The following is a 23213-nucleotide window of genomic DNA, read 5'->3' as shown; positions in this document are numbered from 1 at the left end:
TCCCAATGTTTTTCTTTCATTTTCATTTTCATCTCCACAAGGCTGAGGAACACCTTCTACCTGGATGCTATAAGACTGTTGAACTGCTAAACACCTCCTGATTATGCACTGATTAACTGCACTTATGCCCTTTAATGTCTAGGACCCCGACTGCTGACCTGATTTGCATTTGCACTTTGACTTTATCAACTTACTTACAAGGAACCTACTGCTGCACTTGTACTCATTAATACGCTGCTAACCTTCTTTAAATACCTTCTTTTAATATGTATTTTTGTATCTTAGCATATCTTTATTTATATTAATAGTTTATTTTAAGTTAAACAAATTCTAGGGTTTTAGGTAGCACACTGAGACCTGAGTGCTGTATTTCGTTTTTCATGTTAAATGACAATTAAAGCATCCTTGATCCTTGAACTAACTCTGCCGCCAAGCGTGAGTAGGAAGAACACATTGAAATAACCTGTGCCCGCGATGTGGTGAAACGTGATAAAACTTTGCTATGTTGCAGTATATGTAACTTTATAATTATTGTATTATGTTTTTAAAATGTTTTTAAAAGTGCTATGAGTTTGCAATATGCTTATAAAATGCTTTTCGTCCCTTGAAAAAAGATAAGTGTCATTAAAAAAAAGATAGGGCTCATTACTATGGGGAAGTGTGTGCAGGCGCATATATGTGATCAGGAGTCATCTAATTGAGCAGTTATTCTATAATAGCTTGTAAGCATGTTAATGTGGTAATGGATCCAGATTGCAAAAACACATATGCACCCTCAGTTTATCTGTTTATTCTTCACTTGCTCTCACAGTGTACAAGTTTGATTCCAGTGCCACCAAATCCAATTCGTTTTTAACTGAAATGAAGAGAAAGAGTTAAAGATGGCACAAAGGTATTTCTTCAGATGACTAAAGAGAAATGCCTACAGTATTGCAAGGTTGCAAAAAAGGCATTTTTGGTGGCATGAAATCAGACACAGCAGCAGCAGTGGCATCAGCGGTCGTAGCAGGAGTGGTGGTTGTGGTGGTGGTGATGGTGGTGGAGGTTTAAGGTGGTGCTGGTGGTATCGGAGGAGATGGTGGTGTTGATGGTGGTGATGGAGGTATTGGAGGAGGTAGGGGGGTAGATGATGGTGGTGGTGGTGGTGGTGTTGTGGGGGGGGGGGGGGGGGGGGTGATGACGGTGGTGCTGGTGAAGGTGGTATCGGAGGAGGTACCAGGTGGGGGTGATGATGGTGGTGGAGTTGATAGGAGGAGACCGGCTGAGGAGGATCTGCGGCACCGGGGGGTTTGATAGGGGGAGAGGAGGTCAGAAAGATATGGGAGGGGCCAGATGGTGGAGAGCTTTATCGGTGAGGACCAGGAGTTTGTAATGGTGGGGAAGGTTGTGGCGTGTGGCCCACTGTCAGACGGCGTCAAGCTGCTCTCTGGTGTCATGGCTGCTCAGGATGAAGAGGGGCAGCCCAGGAGGGCGGCCTCCGGAGCTCCTTAGCGTCGGACTCGTCCTGAAGCAGGAGCAGAGTGCGGCGGAGCCTACAGCACACAGCCACAGGCCTCAGCGACACCGCCACCTAGAGAGGAGGAGGCCACGGTCAGCTCACACAGGCCGACGTGAGATTTAAAATACACCTTCCTATACACGGTGTGACATAATTCACACGTTCATACCAACAGGCCACATATGCCGTTTACCAATTAAAGAGGCTCCTTTCTCATTTTAAAGTAAGTCTGAATGGTGTGCTGTGTGACCTGTACTAAAAATACACTAGGTTTGATCGTTGTGGTCTTTATTCAGTGATTTACTTTTGTACACTGTGAAAAGTTAGTTGTCAGTAATACACCCCTAAAGGAACAAATTAAGTCCTTTCAAAGGAATCTAAAAACTGAGCATTGACCAATGAGAAATAATGACATGTATTATTTAACCAATCCTAACACATCCTGTTAGGACTACACAGAGCTACAGTTCTACACAAAGAAATCCATGTGCTTTCCATCTGCAACACTTAATAGGTTGGATCTGATAAAAGCAGACTGTTTAAACCTAAAGGCCAACATGTGGATTTTATTTGCAAATGTTATGCGGCTCTCTTTGGTGTTCAGGTAACCCTAGTCTTAAATCCAAAAATGATATAGGCTATATGAAAAAATGCCATAAAATATGACAAACTGAAACATAACAATTCTGAGATTGACAACAAACAAAAAATTAGATATATTCTAAAAAATAAAATAGGTATTGTTATTTAATAGCATTCAATAAATACAATGATCTTCCACTCGATACCCCCACATAATAAAATATCAATACAACATCATTTAAAGTGCATAATGAAAGTAATAGACCTTACCTCACTTTCCGTTGACTGTCAGAAAGTTTCATAGCCGTATTCTGACCTTAGAGATTTCACATCCTTTATACTGAGACACGGTAGGAAATCAAACACAAATATATATATACAGGCAGTGTATCCCGCGGTGCAAGGGTGTTTGATCCAGACACTCGCTTCCCTTTGCGCTCCAACATCCCGTGAGGATCCTTCATCAGTTATATCCATGGACCTATTAGGTTTAATCCCGCACTGCTCCCTCCTGTTTTTTTTAGGGAACCTCCTTGTAAGGGCATTGGAAAGACCAATTAGATTGCAGACTCCCTAGCGAATGACGCTTTGTTTTCTATTTAATTCAGCCTGTCTTCCTTAAACTCTGTTGGGGAATTACCTGGACGCATGTTGCCTATATTTCAGTGGAAACTCTGCCTGCATGGGATTCTTCTGAATTCTTTACTCTGATTGTAATTCTGAAGATCTGAAACAGAACATTGTTTGAGCCACGGTGCAGCTTGGGGAGTTTCATGTTTGAATCGCCCTTGGGGTTAATGAGCAGTATGACATTATTCCGTTTAGTTTCAGCATAATCTATTCCTGCAAGAGCAACGCCCAGACATAACATATTATGTTTACATATAAGCCTTATCGTATCGTGTGGGTTTGTTCATGTCCATCATCTGTTCATAATGGACTACATGATATATTATCTGTCATAGTCAACAACGTGGTTGAATCATCTCCCGGGATTCCCAATGTTTTTCTTTCATTTTCATTTTCATCTCCACAAGGCTGAGGAACACCTTCTACCTGGATGCTATAAGACTGTTGAACTGCTAAACACCTCCTGATTATGCACTGATTAACTGCACTTATGCCCTTTAATGTCTAGGACCCCGACTGCTGACCTGATTTGCATTTGCACTTTGACTTTATCAACTTACTTACAAGGAACCTACTGCTGCACTTGTACTCATTCAGGGAGGGATCCCGAGCCTAGGGAGGCGTCCAGCTACTACAGCAAGCCATTCATCATGTGTCAATTCTAGAAATGCGAGTGGTCAAGATGTTCGAGAGACCCAGACGCTCAAGGCCACAAAAAACAGTATAATAATAATAATAATAATACATTTAATTTAGAGGCGCCTTTCAAGACACCCAAGGTCACCTTACAGAGCATATAGTCATCATTCAAAACTATGTAAAACAGACTAGGAATAAAAGGAAAACAGAGGTTAAACATGAAGAATAATAATAATTAATAACACTCAAAGACGCCTAAAGTGAAGGGGGGACCTCACTAACCACCACCAATATGTAGCACCCACTTGGGTGATGCACGGCAGCCAATCGGTGCCAGAACGCTCACTACACACCAGCTTGAGGTGGAGAGTTAGGGATGAGGTGGAGAGTGAGGGAAAAGAACATTTAAACACTATCGACCATATTTAAACACTATCGATCACATTTAAACAATATCGACCACATGTAAACACTATCGACCACATTTAAACACTATCGACCATATTTAAACACTATGGACCACATGTAAACCCTATCGACCACATGTAAACACTATCGCCCACATTTAAACACTATCACCCACATTTAAACACTATGGACCACACGTAAACCCTATCGACCACATTTAAACACACTAACGCCCACATTTAAACACTATCGCCCACATTTAAACACTATAGACCACATTTAAACACTATGGACCACATGTAAACCCTATCGACCACATGTAAACCCTATCGACCATATATAAACACTATCGACCACATTTAAACATGTAAACCCTATCGACCACATTTAAACACTATCGACCACATTTAAACACTATCGACCACAAGTAAACACTAGCGACCATATTTAAACACTATCGACCACATTTAAACATGTAAACCCTATCAACCACATTTAAACATGTAAACCCCTCTCGACCACATTTAAACCCTATCGACCACATTTAAACCCTATCGACCATATTCAAACACTATCGACCACATTTAAACTATCGACCATATTTAAACACTATCGACCACATTTAAACACTATCGACCATATTTAAACACTATCGACCACATTCAAACCCTATCGACCACATTTAAACCCTATCGACCACATTTAAACCCTATCAACCATATTTAAACACTATCGACCACATTCAAACACTATCGACCACATTTAAACACTATCGCCCACAATTAAACACTATAGACCATATTTAAACACTATCAACCATATTTAAACACTATCGACCACATTTAAACACTATCGACCACATTCAAACACTATCGACCATATTTAAACACAATCAACCATATTTACACGCTATCGACCACATTCAAACACTATCGACCACATTTAAACCCTATCGCCCACGTTTAAACACTATCGACCATATTTAAACACTATCGACCACATGTAAACACTAGCGACCATATTTAAACACTCACACAATTTGATATATATCACTATATATATATATAGATATAGATTTGTGCTGATTATATTATTACGAACTATCCTTGTATTTAAATTGCGGATCCCCATAAAGGGTATAAATTGCCATCCCCGTATTGGGTTCCAATAGGTTGACTGACTCTCCGTCCATCCTTCGTATCATCTGCTGTTCCAGCGCCAGACAAACGGCGGTGATACTACCGACGGAAAAAGCCGTTACGTCCCATTGTTTGGAGTGAAAGCAGTTTCTCCCTATCCATATAATATATATATATATAGATCTACACATATAAATAGTTTATAAAAGAGTTAAAAGTTTACAAAAACACACTTAAATTACTTAAATTACTAAAAACAACGCAACACGCACGGAGCTACTGGATAAGCGTCCTACTCGCGTCGGCGCCATGGCAACATGTATAATTATATATGTTAAGTATAATTCCCTCACATAGCCACAAGAGGTCAGCACCAAGCAACAAACCAAGTTGCAATGCCAACACATAGCCTCAAGGGATCAGCACAGAGTACACATCCGGGTATCCAGGAGGCGGTAGTTCAGAACCATGCTTAGCCAATCAGAGCACATAACTGAGTCCACGCCTGCCCAGTATTAAAGTCACAACACATAGCCCAGTATGGCAAGCCGAGTGTGCCACAATTCGACTTCAATTAAACGCGTTCTGAAACGCCAGCACGCGTGCCCAGAACGCGTTTTGGTTTTCCAGAACGCGTTCCGGCGTTTCAGCGCGCGCGCCCAGAACGCGTTCCGGCGTTTCAGCGCGCGCGCCCAGCGTTTCAGCGCGCGCGCCCAGAACGCGTTCTGGCATTTCAGCGCGCGCGCCTTCATTACGCCGTAAAAAACGCCGTAAAATCTAGAAAAGCGCCGTATTTTACGCCGTCATGCGCAAAAAAGCGCCGCTTTTTACGCCGCAATTGAGCCTTTCAAGAGCGCGCGTAAAAAGCGCCGTTTTGAACATCAAACCGCGCGTAAAATACGGCGCTTTTGTGCACATCACAACGCCGTAAAATACGGCGTTTCTCTAGTATGCTAATAATCTCCGCCCTTCTTTTCTCTCAGCCAAGGCATTTGAAGTGTTTGCGCCCAATCGCTGAACAAGACAAGCAGACCAAATCAGTTCAACACAGATCTCCTCTCATTTGGCGTTAGTTGTAGCGCCATATTCATATAGATAGGCTATATATATTAGTAAATGCAGTTTCAACGTTGTGATAACCGTGGTCCAATCGATAGAGACGCTTGCTATGTAGGGAAGAGGTTGTCGGATCGAATCTATATATTGTCAGATTTGTGCTTTTGTCAGATGGTCACGCTTTTATGATCGCAATGCTTTTTAGTCCGCAAGCCAGACCTCCTGTGTTATAAGTTCCAAATTCAGTGCCTTTTTAGTCAGCCAGCCAGATCATCTAGGTGTCTTGTTACACGCTTTATAAGTTAATTATATTTAAATTATTACAGCCATGGAGCCTTTATTTTCGCGGAGTTATCGTAACATCCTCTCTTGTTCAATCGATATAAATACACAGTGGAAAGGAGTGAGAGGGAGCCATAGAGAGAGACGAACTGGGGAGCCATGCTCTAACAACGTTCAGAGGCTTGTAACAGTCTACTGAGTCTGACACGGTGCTTAAATGGGCTCTGGAGACGCAGGAATGTTGTTGGATTCAACTATTTGTGCATGGAAGCAAAAACAATAACTCCCCATCAAGGCCAACAGCAGAGTAGCCGAAAAGAATAAACTGATATGAATGCTTCAAATATTAAAACCCGATTGATTAGGCCTATGCCGACATAATATCAGTCCTAATCCTGAACGCACCGTGCGTACATTTTTCACGGCATTTTCCCCCAGACAGACAGAAAGACAGACAGACAGACAGACAGACAGACACTTTATTTACCCCAAACTAACTTTCATAATCCAGCAGGTTACACAATACAAATAACTCTTACACAAATACAGACAGCCTATACAGTAGGCTAATACAGCGCCCACCTCAGCAAAAGGTAAAATGTAAAAAGAAGATATAAGCTACATTTAAAATACAGATGCTGTAGCCTACATAAAAATACAGATGCCACATGAAATATGAAAATAGGATGCACTGTATAAATATGCAAAACTAGGATATAACTAGGCTATAATGAGAATACTTGGTTAACTTACAATGACTAACTTACAATGACTATCCTCCTAAATTAAATTAGTTAGATGGAAAGATTTTTGTCTATGGAATGATCCTGTCACTTTACTGCCACACATTGTGTGTGTCAGTAAAGTGATGAGGTAGGAGAATCCGTGTATGGTTCGTTCTTTGAATATTCCGATTTATAACAAAATCAGAAAAAACTAATAACAGGATTGTTTTTTGGTTTTTCAGATTTGGTTTTGAAACTGAAAAAGGGCAAAAGGAATAAACAAATAAACGGCATTTGATTTTGTGTGTTGGTTTTTAAAACCCGAAACAGAAAAACAAATAGGGCCTACAAAAATAGATACATTTATAGTTATAGGCTACACCAGAAGGCAGAATGCAGCGAAGAAAAAAGAGCCAACCACCTAAACCAGCAATAGACAGATAGTCTAATTATATTTAGCCTTAGTTATGGCCGCACTTGAACCTTATGGTGATTTTATTCCTGAACTATTTGACACTGGAAAGACACGATGCGATCAGTACCGCTCTAAAGCATTCTGGTGCCCCGAAGTACTCCGTTATGATGGTGAGGAGGTTCTGTGTGGAGCACAACCTTCGAAGAAGAAATCTAGTTTCGCCGGCTCCCATGGGAAACAATAAAGCTGCCCATTGTAGAATGCGAGAGACTCGATGGAACGTTTGAAACGTCTTTATATGTATTATTATTATTTATTTTTTAACAACCTCTTGCCTACAGAGCAAGCGTCTCTATCGATTGGGCCACGGCCACGGTGACCACACTGTAGGAACTGGATTTACTAATATATATCGATATGACGCTACAACTAACAACAAATGAGAGGAGAACTCCTCAAAGCAGATCTGTGCTAAACTGATTTGGTCTGCTTGTCTTGTTCAGCGATTGGGCGCAAACACTTCAAATGCATTGGCTGAGAGAAAAGAAGGGCGTAGGTTATTAGCATACTATAGAAACGCCGTATTTTACGGCGTTGTGATGTGCACAAAAGCGCCGTATTTTACGCGCGTTTTGATGTTCAAAACGGCGCTTTTTACGCGCGCTCTTGAAAGGCTCATTTGCGGGCGTAAAAAGCGGCGCTTTTTTGCGCATGACGGCGTAAAATACGCCGTTTTTCTGCATTTTACGGCGTATTTTACGGCGTAATGAAGGTGATACGCGTCTAAATGATGCCGCTTTCTGGCGGGGATGGCTTGCCATACATTCCGGCATTTCCGCGCGCGCGCTCAGAACGCATATTAGCATATTAACAGCACGCGTGCTGTTAATATGCTAATGCGCTCCTCCCCTCAATTTTCTCAGCCAATAGATTTGAGCCGTTTTCACCTAATCATATGCTAGGGCAAACACACAGACAACATCAGTCGAGACCAGAGCTCTTGTTTCGCGAATCTTTTCTGTTGTGTCGTTCTTAAAGTCGAAAGATGTTAAGATGTTTCAAATTAGGTGGTTAATGTGGAGGTGGTGAACACTACAAGTACATACACTTTGACTATACACTATCTAAGCTACTTGACCGAACATTGTGTATGGTAAGTGCCGTGGCAACTATGATAACATAATTAAAAAATACTTTTATTTATAGCGTATCGTTTATTACATTTATTTATTACAGCATTACATGAGTCAGCTTATTCGTCTTCTGAGTACAATAAAAACAATAAAAGAGTTCAGAAGTTAGAGTTAAAATTTCATTAGAAGTAAATAAGTCCGTCTGAAGTATTAACATGCAGTTGCAGGTTTTAGCCTGTACGTGGTAGTAGCCTATAAGACGAGGTATAATTCACTTCATCAGTTGGAATGAGACAGATAGAAAAAACGATATATATATATAGAATATATAAAACTAAATTTACATCAGTATAAGCCATCAAGGGCCAACAATCGAAAGTTAGAGAACAATTGTGTTTTTAGAACACAAACCCCCTGTGATTCCCAAAAACTTCTGTCATTCTATTAGTACCCAATCCTATAGTCTTTAGTTAAATTAATGATATTTCTGACAGATGTGTTAACTGTGTGGGTAAAATGTAAAGTATAAGAACGGGCCACATTCAATTTATGAATTCATGGGGGACCAGTGAAAAGAGAAGAAGGGGCCGTGGTAGGCCCCGAGCATTAGTTTGGCTAAACTCTGCTCTACATCCACAATCTTTGCAGCTCCTTCAGCAGGTTCTGCTGATCCACCACTTGGGGCTGCTCATTGTCTACATCCACTCCTAATGCTGAGCATCCACCGCTACTGCTAATTTGTTGCTCAATAGGCCATCATTGACCATGCTAGCGGGGGAGATTCACATACAGTTGACTCTCTCAGTGGCCCTAGAGGTCAGCGTGGAATCCTACTTCTGTGATCTTCTATGGTTAATGGACTCCAAACAGACCAATACGATGACTCGTGTCATGCAGAAATAAACACTATGCTATAAACATAGATGCTCTTTTTATTCCAGTATGATCATATTGCCGATTTACAAAATGATCAGTCAAACAGCTTTAAAATAACGACTAACTGGACATGAGGTATTGGAATACTTTAACCATCTAGCCTTAACCATCATCATTTAGATAGATAGATAGATAGATAGATAGATAGATAGATAGATAGATAGATAGATAGATAGATAGATAGATAGATAGATAGATAGATAGATAGATAGATAGATAGATAGATAGATAGATAGATAGATAGATAGATAGATAGATAGATAGATAGATAGATAGATAGATAGATAGATAGATAGATAGATAGATAGATAGACTTCAAGACGATGACTCCAAGATTCATCTGGCTCATGAAAGAGTGGTTCAGGGAGCATGCCATCCTTTTCATACATGGCTACCACATAGTCCTGAGAATCTTTGGGATGTGTTGGAGAAGGCTTTGCGCTGTGGTCCGACTCTCCCATCATCAATAGCCTACAAGATCAGGGTGAAAATTGAATTGAATTGAACACTTGACGGAAATAATTCTTTAGACCTTGCAGTAGCCTATTGAAGCAATGCCAAATGAATTTGTTCAGCAATCAAGGTAAGGGTGGTCCTACGAAATTTCATACACACACACACACACACACACACACACACACACACACACACACACACACACACACACACACACACACACACACACACACACACACACACACACACATATCAGACGTAAAATAAATCAAATCACTATTACTAGGCCTGATAGATACTGATGATGTGAAATATTGACCAGTATGTGCAATGGTGGTAGTGTAAAGTGACACAGTGCAGGACATAATCACTGTAAGTATGGCTTGTTGTTAAATTTGAATGTGGAACATATTCTATAAATATGGAAAGAACAAGAGTATGAATTTGAATGTGTTGTACAGTGGGGGTCATTATCCAGGATTGCCATCATCCATTTCAGTCTTCTTTTCTCTGCTATTGAAGGGATGCACTTCAGCTCTATACCCAAAACATAGCCAGCTTTCCTTAACAACCTGTCCAGTCGCCCAGTATCCATCTTCTTAACGCTGCCTCCCCACAACAGCATATAGGAGAGTACAATGACATCCTGAGGACCTTGCAGACATTGAAGGACCACAGCCTCCTTAGCAAGTACAGCCGGCTCTGCTCTTTCTAGAGTGCATCTGTGTTGGCATTTGTACGTGGTGACCCCCTCCACATTGTCCCCTCTCAATGGAGACTGGTAGCATATGTCATTTAGTCCTCCTGTAATCCACCACAATTTCTCTTGGAGGTGTTCAGTTGCAGGTGTGATGACCCAGGCGGGTCTTTGACCCGGCCCCTGCTGTGTGTATGCCTGTGTTTCTCTCACTCCTAATCAGGAGATTGTCGGCAGGTGCTGGTTGGACCGGGACCGCAGTGTATAGAGCCTGCCCAGACAGGCTTCTCCCTCCTCCCGGCATTTGATTTCTGCTGTTTGTTTGTAACACATGGACTGATGTTCACTTAATAACAATATAGTAATAACATACTAACTAACTAATATAAATATATGATTAATATATTCCTCACCATGACCTGACGTGTAGACACTGTGAAAAAGAAATAGGAAAAAGGTGACCAAAACGTTTCACTAAATTAAAGGCTATGAGTGAGTTTGTAGGTGAGTTACAAATGTATCAAGAGTAGAGGCCAGTTTAATGTGAAAAGGGATGGTTAAATGGTAAATGTTGTGAATATTTTGGGGGCAATTTTGGCTGCAATATTTTCTGCATTTATATAGGCTATACACCAACTATTTATGTAATGTGACAGGAGCGGGATGGAAGTCTTCCTAAAGGGCTTGGTCTGTTGGGTACCAATACCTACCAGTTGGTTACCAATAGTATCAGTTGTAGTAGTATCTATCTCCTCACCTCCCTATATTATATATATATATATATATATATAGTTTTTTCTATCTGTCTCATTCCAACTGATGAAGTGAATTATACCTCGTCTTATAGGCTACTACCACGTACAGGCTAAAACCTGCAACTGCATGTTAATACTTCAGACGGACTTATTTACTTCTAATGGAATTTTAACTCTAACTTCTGAACTCTTTTATTGTTTTTATTGTACTCAGAAGACGAATAAGCTGACTCATGTAATGCTGTAATAAATAAATGTAATAAACGATACGCTATAAATAAAAGTATTTTTTAATTATGTTATCATAGTTGCCACGGCACTTACCATACACAATGTTCGGTCAAGTAGCTTAGATAGTGTATAGTCAAAGTGTATGTACTTGTAGTGTTCACCACCTCCACATTAACCACCTAATTTGAAACATCTTAACATCTTTCGACTTTAAGAACGACACAACAGAAAAGATTCGCGAAACAAGAGCTCTGGTCTCGACTGATGTTGTCTGTGTGTTTGCCCTAGCATATGATTAGGTGAAAACGGCTCAAATCTATTGGCTGAGAAAATTGAGGGGAGGAGCGCATTAGCATATTAACAGCACGCGTGCTGTTAATATGCTAATATGCGTTCTGAGCGCGCGCGCAGAAATGCCGGAACGCGTTCTTGGCGCGCGCGCTGAAATGCCAGAACGCGTTCTGGGCGCGCGCGCTGAAACGCCGGAACGCGTTCTGGGCGCGCGCGCTGAAACGCCGGAACGCGTTCTGGAAAACCAAAACGCGTTCTGGGCACGCGTGCTGGCGTTTCAGAACGCGTTTAATTGAAGTCGAATTGTGGCACACTCGGCTTGCCATAAACGCATCCTTCAGATGCCCTACTAAGTGTATCTCCACGCGTGCCTATACAATTCCCCTCCTTTTGCATGATAGAGACTAGACTAAACCTTTACCAACGGCTCGGGCTGCAAATATGGATGGCAATTATTTTAGTAGATGTTGCCATAAGAATAAATGCGCTCTTAATTAGAAGAGATTAACTTGATACGCGGACACTTTTGTTTGAATAGCCTCAGGATGACCAAATTAAACAGCGCGGCGTCGGCAATCAACAGTGTCCCCTGTCCCTAACTGACCACGCCTCCCCATTAGTCAATCAGGCAGAGATGGCTCTGGCCAAGGGAACACTTGACCGCCTGCAAAGGTTATACTGAAGTCCAAGGACAGTTTGTCCTCATCTGTCCTACAAAGCCGGAAACGCATGTGCAGAGAATCATTTATTGTGTTTTGTTGCTGTACCAGGGAAAAATAGAAGAGTGCAGTTGTTCATCATCCCCTTGTTGGGAAGTGGCAGAAAAACCGGAGAGAACAATTCATTTGGATCCAAGGCTCGCTGGTGGCCAAACATCTTCTGGTAAAGATCAAGGATGTGTGCCTCCATTTAAGCTTACCCTTCAACTTTAGGGGGGTAGGAAAAGCAATAGCTTTTCCTAACCCTAGGGGAGGGGTTAGGTTTTTGTGTTGTTATTAGTTAGTTAGTTAGTTAGTTAGTTAGTTAGTTAGTTAGTTAGTTAGTTAGTTAGTTAGTTAGTTAGTTAGTTAGTTAGTTAGTTAGTTAGTTAGTTAGTTAGATTCCATCTCCTAACCTTTTTTTTGTGGTTTCTACAGAGACTGGAGGAGAAAGCAGTAGAAGCGCACTGAGGAGGGAGGGGAACCCAGGTTTGTCTATCATTTATCATCAACAGGCGATGCTGGAAGGGAGCTGGCCAGCGCCAGGACTGTCTGGGTTCAGGGAGACTTACTGGGTTCAAGGGGTCGGGGTCCGGGCTGGCCACCCAGAAGGAGGGCCAGAACGGCAACATGGTCAATAAAACATTCCTCCTTTTATCATGAAGAAGGAGTTAAGGCTTTCAGGAAACTCCTAAAGCCAGACATGCACTAATCTAAATAAATAATGGGAGAATTAAGTGGATAAAAAAGAAGTCCCTTAAAATAATCTGGTCACGAGGAGGGGTGCATTCGTAACATCACGCTCGACATCATAGATCATAATGAATAAATATGCAATAAATATGTTAAAACAATGATCAAGTAAGAATATATGGCACACTACAAATATGATTGATTCCATGAATAATAGAGCAGGCTCATGTAATATGCAAAAGGAGAAGAATAGGCGAAGGTGTTAAATCACACAGATAATGAAATAAGGTTGTGTATATAATCACACTGTATTGATCAATATTTAATCTGGACTGAATAGTGATGGACTCCAACCTTTACGTTTAAGTATGGCAAGGCGCTGCCAGTCTCTGGGCTGGTAGAGGTCTGGCACGCTGCAGCAGAATCTCATCCAGACCCAGGGACTGTGACTCGGCCGGTTGTATCTGCCTCAGGTCGCCCCCACTGACATCACGCGCATCACGCACTGAGAGGCGGCCCAGAATGACCTCCGTCTATGGAAGAACTGTGTGCATGGGATTAATCAAAAGAGGGGTTGCTAATTAGCAGATTGAAAAGAAAACATCATTTAGCAAACAACACAACAAAAAGTTTAAATACATTATTCTTAAGAAATGTATTACCTAACCTTCCCTTATATGTAAACATTTGATATTTAATACATATTTAATTTGAACTTCCTAAGATATATGTAAACGTTTGAAATGTAATGTACATTTTATTTTTTTCTACAGGCTTTCGGTAACTATAGATTTGAACCTGTTCTTTGCTGTTATTGTTTGTTTTCCTAAATTCTGTACTGAGTGATTTAAAAACTAGGATTTTATAAATAAGAAAGGAAGTAATACATTTCACACGTTATCAACACGTTGACAGTAGGGCAAGGGAAGTCTTACAATCTCCGTTGGTAAATCCTGAAAAAAAGCCAAGGGTTTCTCAACTGGAGTGACCTCTTCTACCATCTGTTGCTGGGAAGGTAAAGGAAAGTTCGGAAAATGTCAAAATACAAAGCATTATACATTATTTGACCCATGAAGTGAAAACGAGTTTCCTTGCTTTGAAAGACGTGGGTGGTCGTTCAGGTGAGGCTGAGCTTGGCCCCTCCTCTCCAACTGTCTCCACTCTCCTCCCTTCGATGGATGTAAAGGCTCGCTCCAGAGAGGGGCAGCGTTCCCTCCTCTTCCCAGGTATTCCTGTATCTGAAATGGTACTTTTTCAAATAAATCTAATAAACATCCAAAAGCGCTTCCCGTCCAAGTTCCTCAATGACTTCTGGATGTTCACCAGCTCAAGCCTCTCATAATTGTACAATCTAGAATTCCTCATGTTTCTGAAATGCCTGCGTGCCTCAAGCCTGTGTGTGTGTAGTATGCATAAAATGTAAATCTACATTTTAGAACACAAAATGAAGACGAGCCCAACCCCTGCCCCCCCCCCCCCCCCTGCTCCATGCAGGGTCACTCCATTATTTTGTACTGTTGTCAAATTGATTATGATGGATTTGTAAAAAATAAAATAAAAAATAAAAAGCGTGTAAACAAAGCTAAACTGTTTGATGAAAACACAAAATGGCACTTAAAACACCCTGTTAAATCCCTGACCATACCACCATACCCCGAGACTCCCTCTCTCGTAATAGTGAGGCTGCCCAGGGCCTTGTTTGTCCGTCTCTCCTTGTGTGCAGGCTTCTTCTGGTGGTCTCATTGGGCCCCTGTATAGGGACACAACCACGCATGGCCCTTGGGTGACGGGGTTGGGGCTCTCCCCCTCTTTCTAAAGGCCCTAGGTACTTCCTAGAAGGAAAATATAATCAAACAAATCTGCCATCAAATACTCATCAATATCACGGTAACGTCAACACAAAGTGAAGTGTACGGCCCTGGTCTGAAAAATATTCAGGTGGGACACTCCTACGACGTTGGGGAAGCATGAGTCTGCCCCCTTTAAGAATGAATCTGCAATTCACAGAAGGATTCATCCCTGTCCAACAAATGTAACAAAGCGATTCATTGCAGTATGCCCCTTCAGCCTCCAAGGTGATGCTGATGCTGACACCAGTTTGCCAGGGAGGGGGTCCACGTGTGGACTTCTACGTGCGCACCAATTCTCCGGTGGATTTATCATAAATAAATTTAAAAAAAAACAGAAAGTCATGCGTTCTTGAATCAACCTACCTCCATTTAATGATGTAGGCACAAAGACAAGCTGACAAGCTGTAGGTGTCAGTGTGTAGCATATTGCACCTCAGGTGAAACAAGCATTTGGATTTGGCCGGTTGCATTCATGCCAGCAGTCTGCAGATGTCGTTGTCGGCCATCTCTTTTGAAACAGCCCAGTAGCCTACTAAAGCACAGGACACTTTTGTGATAATCACTCGCACATTCAGTTTTGCAGAGCAACAAAAACAACTTGTCTACTTGTAGATAATATTTTTACAAAAAAGCTTCACATTCCTCAGCATTTTAGGGAGTCTCTTCCGCAGACATGCAGGTTAATGCCCTCAGATAGGTGTATAAGTGTAAAAGCAGTAAAAAATGACATCATATTGGCGTCGAACCCTCGGTTGACATGCCGTAGGGTCAAAGTCGTTAACTTACATTGTACAGCTGCTCATGTGTGCAATACAGGTTGGGCCAATGATTAATACCATTTAATTTAGATGGAGTTGTGATAAATAGGCAAGCCCTTACATGAATTGGCTGACTTTCCCTTCAAGAACGAAAAAAGCTAAATTTATTCTGTTGTTCCTGTGGTTTGAGTCTTTATTTTAATATAACGGTGGGACTGGGATGATGGTGGCCAGGCAGAGCAGTCATCGCAGGCATGCTGTGTTTACCTAAGGATATGGCGCCCCCTGCTGACAAGAATTCTCGGAAAAAAGTTATAAAGCGATATACTGCGGCAGGGACCGGGGAGTGTTGAAGGAGCTTACTGGGACAGAACTTGAGGTCACTGTTTGGTCGACGTCCCGGCAGAGGTATCCTGTGGCTCCTGAGCACACAGCTACTCCAGGATAATGGCTGATCTCGGGGTTTCCATAGGCCTGGTCGCATGCATAGTCCTCTTTTGTGAGGCGATGCGCAGGGCAGCCAAGCGACACTGCTCCGAGGATTACAGGATTTACCTGGTGGAAGCGGTGTCCACGTTTCAGCTGTGTGCATGCACCCATGAACTAAAACTCTTGGCCGAAATGGGCAGTGTAGAATTGCACATAGCCCTGACAATGTCATACACCATGACGATTGTGCACATTTCAACTTTTAGCGGAGCATCGTGCAACCCAGTCAGCGTTCTGGAAAGCCTATGCCGCGGGACGACCTCCGCGAGGGGCGCTGCTGTCCTCATATCCGGCCAGTTTGGAGCCGCGATCATCGCCCAATTCTCGGCAGCCGCCGTCTGGAGTCTGGGTCTGTCAGACCTCCACTCCAGGTACGGAAAGCTTGGCTACAGGTGTTTCGACCCCATGGGGGGAACTCTGTTGCAGGCCGCCGGGGTGGAGCTGGCGTGTGCGTTCTGCTTGCAAGCGACGGTCATGCACCTCCACAAGCTGAACGCCAGACTGAGGATTCACGCCGTCGCTGCTGTGATCATTTCGCTCTGCTACACAGGTTTGTTTTGTTGGCCCCTTGGCCCCCCATATTGACCCTGCAGTTACGACACGTTTTTTTTTTTTATTCAGTGCAGAGCTGAATCAAATTGCTCTGATTATTTCCTTAGGTGAAATATGTGAATTCTTTAACATAGGCGAACCGATTTTAAACGGTATGTGCACGTTAATAGACCATATTTTTTAGAAAGGGAAAAACGTCACTTTTGTAGACCTACTGCAGTTGTGTAAACATCTGCTTTACACTATCAATGTAAGGGCTCAACTTATTCGTAGGGATAAAGTCAGGGTCAAGGATTATTGGTAGAACGTATCATGCGGGCAGATAACAGGAGCCAAAGGAACCGACAAACTGGGCAAGAAACTTTGGAACGTAAATACAGGGAAACAAAATTGCTAGGCCTCACACGGAACACACACACACGCACACGCACATGCTAGGGAAAACAGGCCATGGTGGTGCGTAATCACCTAGCCAACACCTGTGATCCGATCCAATAATAATATAATCCAAGAATTTGAACAAGCTGCGTGATCATAGATGAATTGTGTTTGACAGTGTGATACATGTTCCACATTGTGTAACCCAATATGTATATTATCATCATTGGAAATTTAGATAATATGTCATTACATAACCTAAAGCCCTAAATGTTGGACTGGATAATCGATATGCATGGTGATGTAATTAAGTGAAGCATCAATCAATGTGGATGTTTTGGAAAGTTTGTGAGAATTGTGACTGGTGTTAAATATGGCCTCACTAAAACGAAATAGTTTCCATCCACTTATCAGATTTAACACTTAAGCGGGGATACTTTTTGGGCATTGGGTATAATATTGAATACTTTAAATATACTAGTGCTTTACAATTAGTTAGAATTTCAGTTTAACATAACTGTTTGTGGTGAACAAGTTTATTATTACTGATTGGGTTGTTGATGGTCAATCAGTTGACTGATTTATGCTCTCCACAGGGGGTCACATATCAGGGACAGTTTTCAACGCCGTGCTAGCGTTCTCCATCCAGTTCCCCTGCAGTGGACACACCTACCCAGAGTACTGCTTTGTGTACTGGCTGGGCCCATTACTAGGTAAGTACAAGTACTGTGTCTCTTCCTCAAGCCTTCTGTGAGGGCATGGCATCTCGGCCAAATTGAGGACTGTAATAAAAAACAAAGACTGTCAAGAAACAATAGTGACTGATAACAGCTGATTGATGAAGGATTTGCGAAGGGTTGTAGTTTAATCTGTTCTTGTGTGCTATTATTTACTTCAGGCAGTACACTGCCCATGAGCACATCATGATCTCGCAAGTCAATGTTATGTAGCTCTCTGCAGATCATTGTCAGAGGCAAACGTGAATATCTGTATGGTCTCACCAGGCTAGCAGTACACTCCTTACCTTACCTGTTCTTCTCGCTCGGAGGGATGTTGACACTGTAACTTACTGATAACATATCTATGATAATCAATAAGCATATTTTAACATAAATTAAGACCTGTTCAAACACCCTTTTCCATGTCACTCCAAGTCAAACAACACTGTTAATCCTAAATATTATTTACATTCGATTTACATTTCCCATGTGTGGGAACAAGTTCACCTTGAAATTACCTTACACATTACCGTTGATCATGGTTATATTTCTGGTGTGCTAAGTCTCTGACCTTTTCTTTGACAGGCATGACAAGCTGCATAATGCTCTTTGAGAAAATCATACCGTTTCTCTCTGGGAAGAGCACCATTGGAAAGACAACAGGGACTTTGTCTCTCAGCAAGAAGACTCTGTAGTGTGGACTGTGGTTCAGGCCAAATCCCTGTGGCTTTCTTTGTATGTTTTGGGGAAGAATTCACTGTGGAAGGTAACAAATTGGTATACAACCAATGGTTGGTTTATGAAATGGTTGGTACGCACTAATCAAATTCATGCATCTTTGCATCGATTATTCCTGACCAAACTCTGTTTCTCTCTTGACAATCATCTATGCACAGTCCATTCCCTTTCTCTTATTCATATGGAAATCTTTACTCTTACAATCCCCAGCTCCATCACTGCTTCTCTCTATTTCAAATGCTTTTTTATTCAGTAGATTTCAAATAACTTTTGAGAAGCTGTACTATGCAAGGGGTAAGGTGCAAATATAGAATGATTTGGAATGAGGGCTTAATGTACAGAAAATGCATTCACTTGCAAACGGCAGTATTTGAATGGCCACATTGAAATTTCATTCCAGCATTTTTTCTACCTCAGACGACCAGAAGCGACTCGTAAATTGCGGTTTGAGGCCAGACCTGCTCATACCTCAGTGGACTAGATAGTGAGAAGTTTGTTAAAATTGCACAAGGCTGGTTTGACTAGCGAAACCAATCCTGTTTGCCTGCAGGTTCTTCCTCTCATTGAATCAGCTTTGAGGTGTTAATGTAAAATAGAAAAAGAACAGGCAGGGTCTTGCAAATATTTTTGCGACTGCTAGGCTATAGCTTCACTGAATATATCAGGAATAATGAGCTCTTGTCTAATAATGTTGCAAAGAGGAAAACAATTACTGCGATTTCATTTGAATGTAACTTGGAGACACAACACAACTTCTCTAGCATTGTGTGAAGAAGCTAAGATTTCCTCTATTCTTTTTTGTAACTGCTTGGGATTTCTATGGGCAATATACATTCATTAATGTATACATGTATCTTTCTATAATGTTACATTTTATTCTTAGAAATAAAATAAAACCAACTTTCAATGTTAACCCAACCCAATGTTTTGGTATTTTTGTTCAATAGAGACTTGATGTTGGAAAATGAAAAGCATTTTGAAAGCATTTTGTTTCAAATTCTAGTCATATCTATCAGTCTTCGGCCCCCTATTTAACATTAGGGTTCAACAAACCTAGTTGTTCATTTCAGACACATTGAGGAAGACATTAAGAACACAGTTAATAATAAACCATGCTCTCAGTAACAGGCCCCTGGGACCCACGCACACACACACATAGGCACACTCAAGCGAAACCAATCCCGTTTGCCTACAGGTTCTTCATATCTCATGAATCAGATTTGAGTAACAAGCAGGGTATTGCAAATATAAGTTGGACTGCTTGTATAACTTCGCTGAATATACCAGTAATAATGAGCTCTTGAGGACATTAAGTAACATACAGAGTTAATATTGAGGCAAGATCACATAAACAGGCCCTCGGGACCCTCACACAACACACGTATGATTTTTGATAATGAGGTTATGTTAAAATGTTCTGGGTTTGCTGGGCACTACATTAACATTTAGGGCCTTTGGCAGTCGCGTTTATCAGAAGCGATTTACAACAGTTCATACATGTGACGGCGGGGTCAACACTTCAAGGCGACAGCCACCTGGCCGGCGGGAACGATGAAGGATTATGTACAGTGCTCAGGGACACCTCAATACTCAGTTAACAGGAGCCGGGGGTCGAACTAGCACACTACCGGCTTCAAGTCAAGTCTTTGCACCTCCTGAACGAAGCCAACCCCTATAACCGATGTTATACGATGCACTATACACCTTATTTTATTACACCAATAAACGTGGTGTAACAGTAAAAGTCTGAAGGCATGAAGGTTACAACTGTTAGGTTCAATCAAATGTTTACTCGAGCGACGTACAAGGTTGTGGAGTGAGTGTGGATGATGGCAGGTTTAGGCCCAATCCCATTTCTACCCCTTACCCCTTACCCCTCCCCCTTGTTTTGAAGGGGTAAGGGGAAGGGGTAAGGGGTAGAAATGGGATTGGACCTTAGGCCCAATCCCATTTCTACCCCTTACCCCTTCCCCTTATCCCTTACACTTACCCCTTCAAAACAAGGGGGAGGGGTAAGGGGAAGGGGGAAGGGGTAGAAATGGGATTGGGCCTTAAGCAGCCTTACCTGGTCTGAGTCAGTCTGATTGGACCCTTGGGCGGGGTGGGGCTGCACACCTGTTGAACGTTAAGCAATCAATATGAACAGGTTAAACCAGCCATCCCAGCACCCACCTCAGGGCCATCAGATGTCCTACATGGCAGCATGGAGCCCCATCTTCATGTATCATTCACGTCAAACTCTACAATAAACCTGTTTCCAACATCACCACTCTGCGTCCTTGTTCTGGAGGAGGCCAGCAAAACATGCCGATAGGTGGAGTGTGGCAGCAAGTCACCTAGGTGGCGAGTAGCATTGGTGTTGCTACAAAGTCGAACTCATGTACTTACTACCTGCAAGACCTAGAGAAAAGCCAAGGCTAACTATTTACTGGGGTCATCCCTATGTTCCCCGGGTCTTCTGTTCCCCACTATTGCGGGGCAACATAGGACCCCTTTTCTGGAAAAGGGGTCCTATATTCCCCGCAATCTATCAATCTTTACGGAAGACTCTCAGTCGCATGGCCCACCTTAGCTCAAGCAGCCCAAATCCTAAATTTGCAGCTTTTGGCATTTTAAATCTAAGATTACTCATGTTTGCATATTCCCACCCCTAATCATATTGTCTTGCATCGAGGTTTAAAAATGCTAATAATATTAATTAAAATAATAACAGCAACAACAATAATAATACAGGTAACATGAAAAATAAATATATATACACATTAAGATTCTGAATCTGGCAGTGACGAATTAAAGAGCAACTGAAAACTTCTAGCTCTCTTCTCAAAAAAAGGAGGGGCTAAGCCCTTTCCCTTAGCCTACAGGAAAACATTGCGGCTGACAACCTTCCAGTAAGATGCCAGATCTCTGAGACCTGCAATGTACTGCTCCCTGAGCCTCTGGGGACGGGCCTCCAACTCCCTCCACCTGCGTCTCCTTATTGGGGGAGGATCTGTCCGGTCTGCCCTCTCCAACTCCCTCCACCTGCGTCTCCTTATTGGGGGAGGATCACCCCGGTCTGCCCTCTCCAGCTTCTCCTCAGCAAGCTGCTGCTGGTCTTTCAGGTGGAAAGGAAACATTCACAGCGATGGGTGGCGCACTTGAACAGCATCGTTCAGAGTGCGATGGTAAATTGCAAAAAATATTTTTTTTTACTTTTTATCCTGTATATTGGTTATGCGAACATAGGGACTCATTTTTCTGTGAAAAAATCCTCAGAAATGCGGGAACATCGGGCTGTGGGACCATCGGGCTGTGGGACCATCGGGCTGTGGGACCATCGGGCTGTGGGACCATTGGGCTGTGGGAACCTGGGGCCTCATTTTTTTTTAAATTTCAGTGAAAATAAAACCTGCCACCCCATCAACTACGACACACCCATGGCATGGGAGACAAATTCTAACCACTGAGCAAAAAGCCTAGGTTTCCAACTTGGAGCAGTTGTTAACGTCCCCGACTGACATCTGGGAGACCAGGGTTCAATGCCCCCGCTGCAAGTCCATTTCGCTTTGGGAAAAAGCATCTGCTAAATACCTGTCTTTAACCTAACTTAACTTTCGCACGTTGAAAGCGAAAGGAAACATTGTGGAGCCTGCTCTCTCTGGGTGTGCTTAGAAATTAAATAATGAGTTTATGATCAAAGTTTTATCTCTACTGATTGAACTAACATTCATTGAAAGGATCCCTTTGGACAAAGATAAAGTGACATAATTAACAGAGCGGCCAAAGAGCTGCATGCAGCTCGAGACCTGCAGGTTTGCCACCCCTAACCTAATCTTTCCTCGTCAAGGCCTATTTGCATAATGCGCGTCAAACATAGGCGTATTTGCCATGGAATTTGGCAGTAATGGTGGAAAAGGTAACAGACCGGGGAACATAGGACCCTTTTTTTAAGAAAGGGTCGTATGTTTCCCAGGTTCTATGTTCTCCGGTCACATACATATCGGGGAACATAGGACCCTTTTTGGATAAGGCGGGGAAAGGACCCTTTTTAAAAAAAAAGGGTCCTATGTTCCACAGTCTCATACAAAGAGGGGAACATAGGACCCGGGGAACGTAGACACACTCCCTATTTACTTATCTGCCACTGTGTTGGCTATAGTAACTTACGTAAGAAGTAACAGTAAAGTTATATTTAGGTCTTCGGCTGTTTCCTGATGGAAAAAAATAGATCTACCATACACAAGACAGATTCCTGTCATACTGCAGATTCCTCATTAAGCCCTAGACATGGGGTCTGTTGCAAAATGGGAACTTTGTAACCTTCTTTGATCCTATCAATCAATAAGCATTGATTGAATCAATAAGCATTGATTGAATCAATAATAAAAGAGACAGTGAGAGATCACTTATTTATCAAAGATATAAAAATGAATATAACTCAATGAATATAACATTTAGGCCAAGATCTTATTAAATGACCAAT

General features: G+C 42.1%; 1 protein-coding gene and 2 long non-coding RNA genes across 4 annotated transcripts; 2 read left to right on the top strand and 1 right to left on the bottom strand.

Moving 5' to 3' along the window:
* Nucleotides 1–1462: 1462 nt before the first annotated feature.
* On the bottom strand, nt 1463–16363 carry LOC132461730 (uncharacterized). Of its 2 annotated transcripts, none has more exons than XR_009526669.1 (4): nt 16236–16363; nt 14200–15096; nt 13625–13797; nt 1463–1570 (listed from the first exon to the last, which is right to left on the bottom strand). It is a non-coding gene; the product is annotated as an uncharacterized LOC132461730 (long non-coding RNA). The 2 variants fall into 2 exon arrangements; XR_009526668.1 differs by lacking the exon at nt 16236–16363 and adding an exon at nt 15478–15974.
* LOC132461728 (uncharacterized) lies at nt 6566–7262 on the top strand. Its single transcript, XR_009526667.1, has 2 exons — nt 6566–7126; nt 7181–7262. It is a non-coding gene; the product is annotated as an uncharacterized LOC132461728 (long non-coding RNA).
* On the top strand, nt 16320–19666 carry LOC132461729 (aquaporin-11-like). The gene is made up of 3 exons (XM_060057047.1): nt 16320–16911; nt 17888–18004; nt 18596–19666. The coding sequence occupies exons 1-3, from the start codon at nt 16320–16322 to the stop codon at nt 18703–18705; spliced, it is 819 nt and encodes a 272-aa protein (XP_059913030.1). The 3' UTR covers nt 18706–19666.
* Nucleotides 19667–23213: the final 3547 nt, after the last annotated feature.

Source organism: Gadus macrocephalus, chromosome 7, assembly GCF_031168955.1.
Source record: "Gadus macrocephalus chromosome 7, ASM3116895v1".
Lineage (NCBI taxonomy): Eukaryota > Metazoa > Chordata > Actinopteri > Gadiformes > Gadidae > Gadus > Gadus macrocephalus.
Note: the sequence above shows the minus strand (reverse complement) of the source record. Positions and strands in the feature narration are given on the sequence as shown.

What these genes read in the sequence shown, in the direction of transcription:
- LOC132461729 (XM_060057047.1), top strand. Translation starts at nt 16,320, where the DNA reads ATGGCTGATCTCGGGGTTTCCATAGGCCTGGTCGCATGCATAGTCCTC. An exon ending in CATTTCGCTCTGCTACACAG is followed by an intron (nt 16,912 to 17,887) that starts GTTTGTTTTGTT and finishes TGCTCTCCACAG; the next exon opens with GGGGTCACATATCAGGGACA. An exon ending in CTGGCTGGGCCCATTACTAG is followed by an intron (nt 18,005 to 18,595) that starts GTAAGTACAAGT and finishes TTTCTTTGACAG; the next exon opens with GCATGACAAGCTGCATAATG.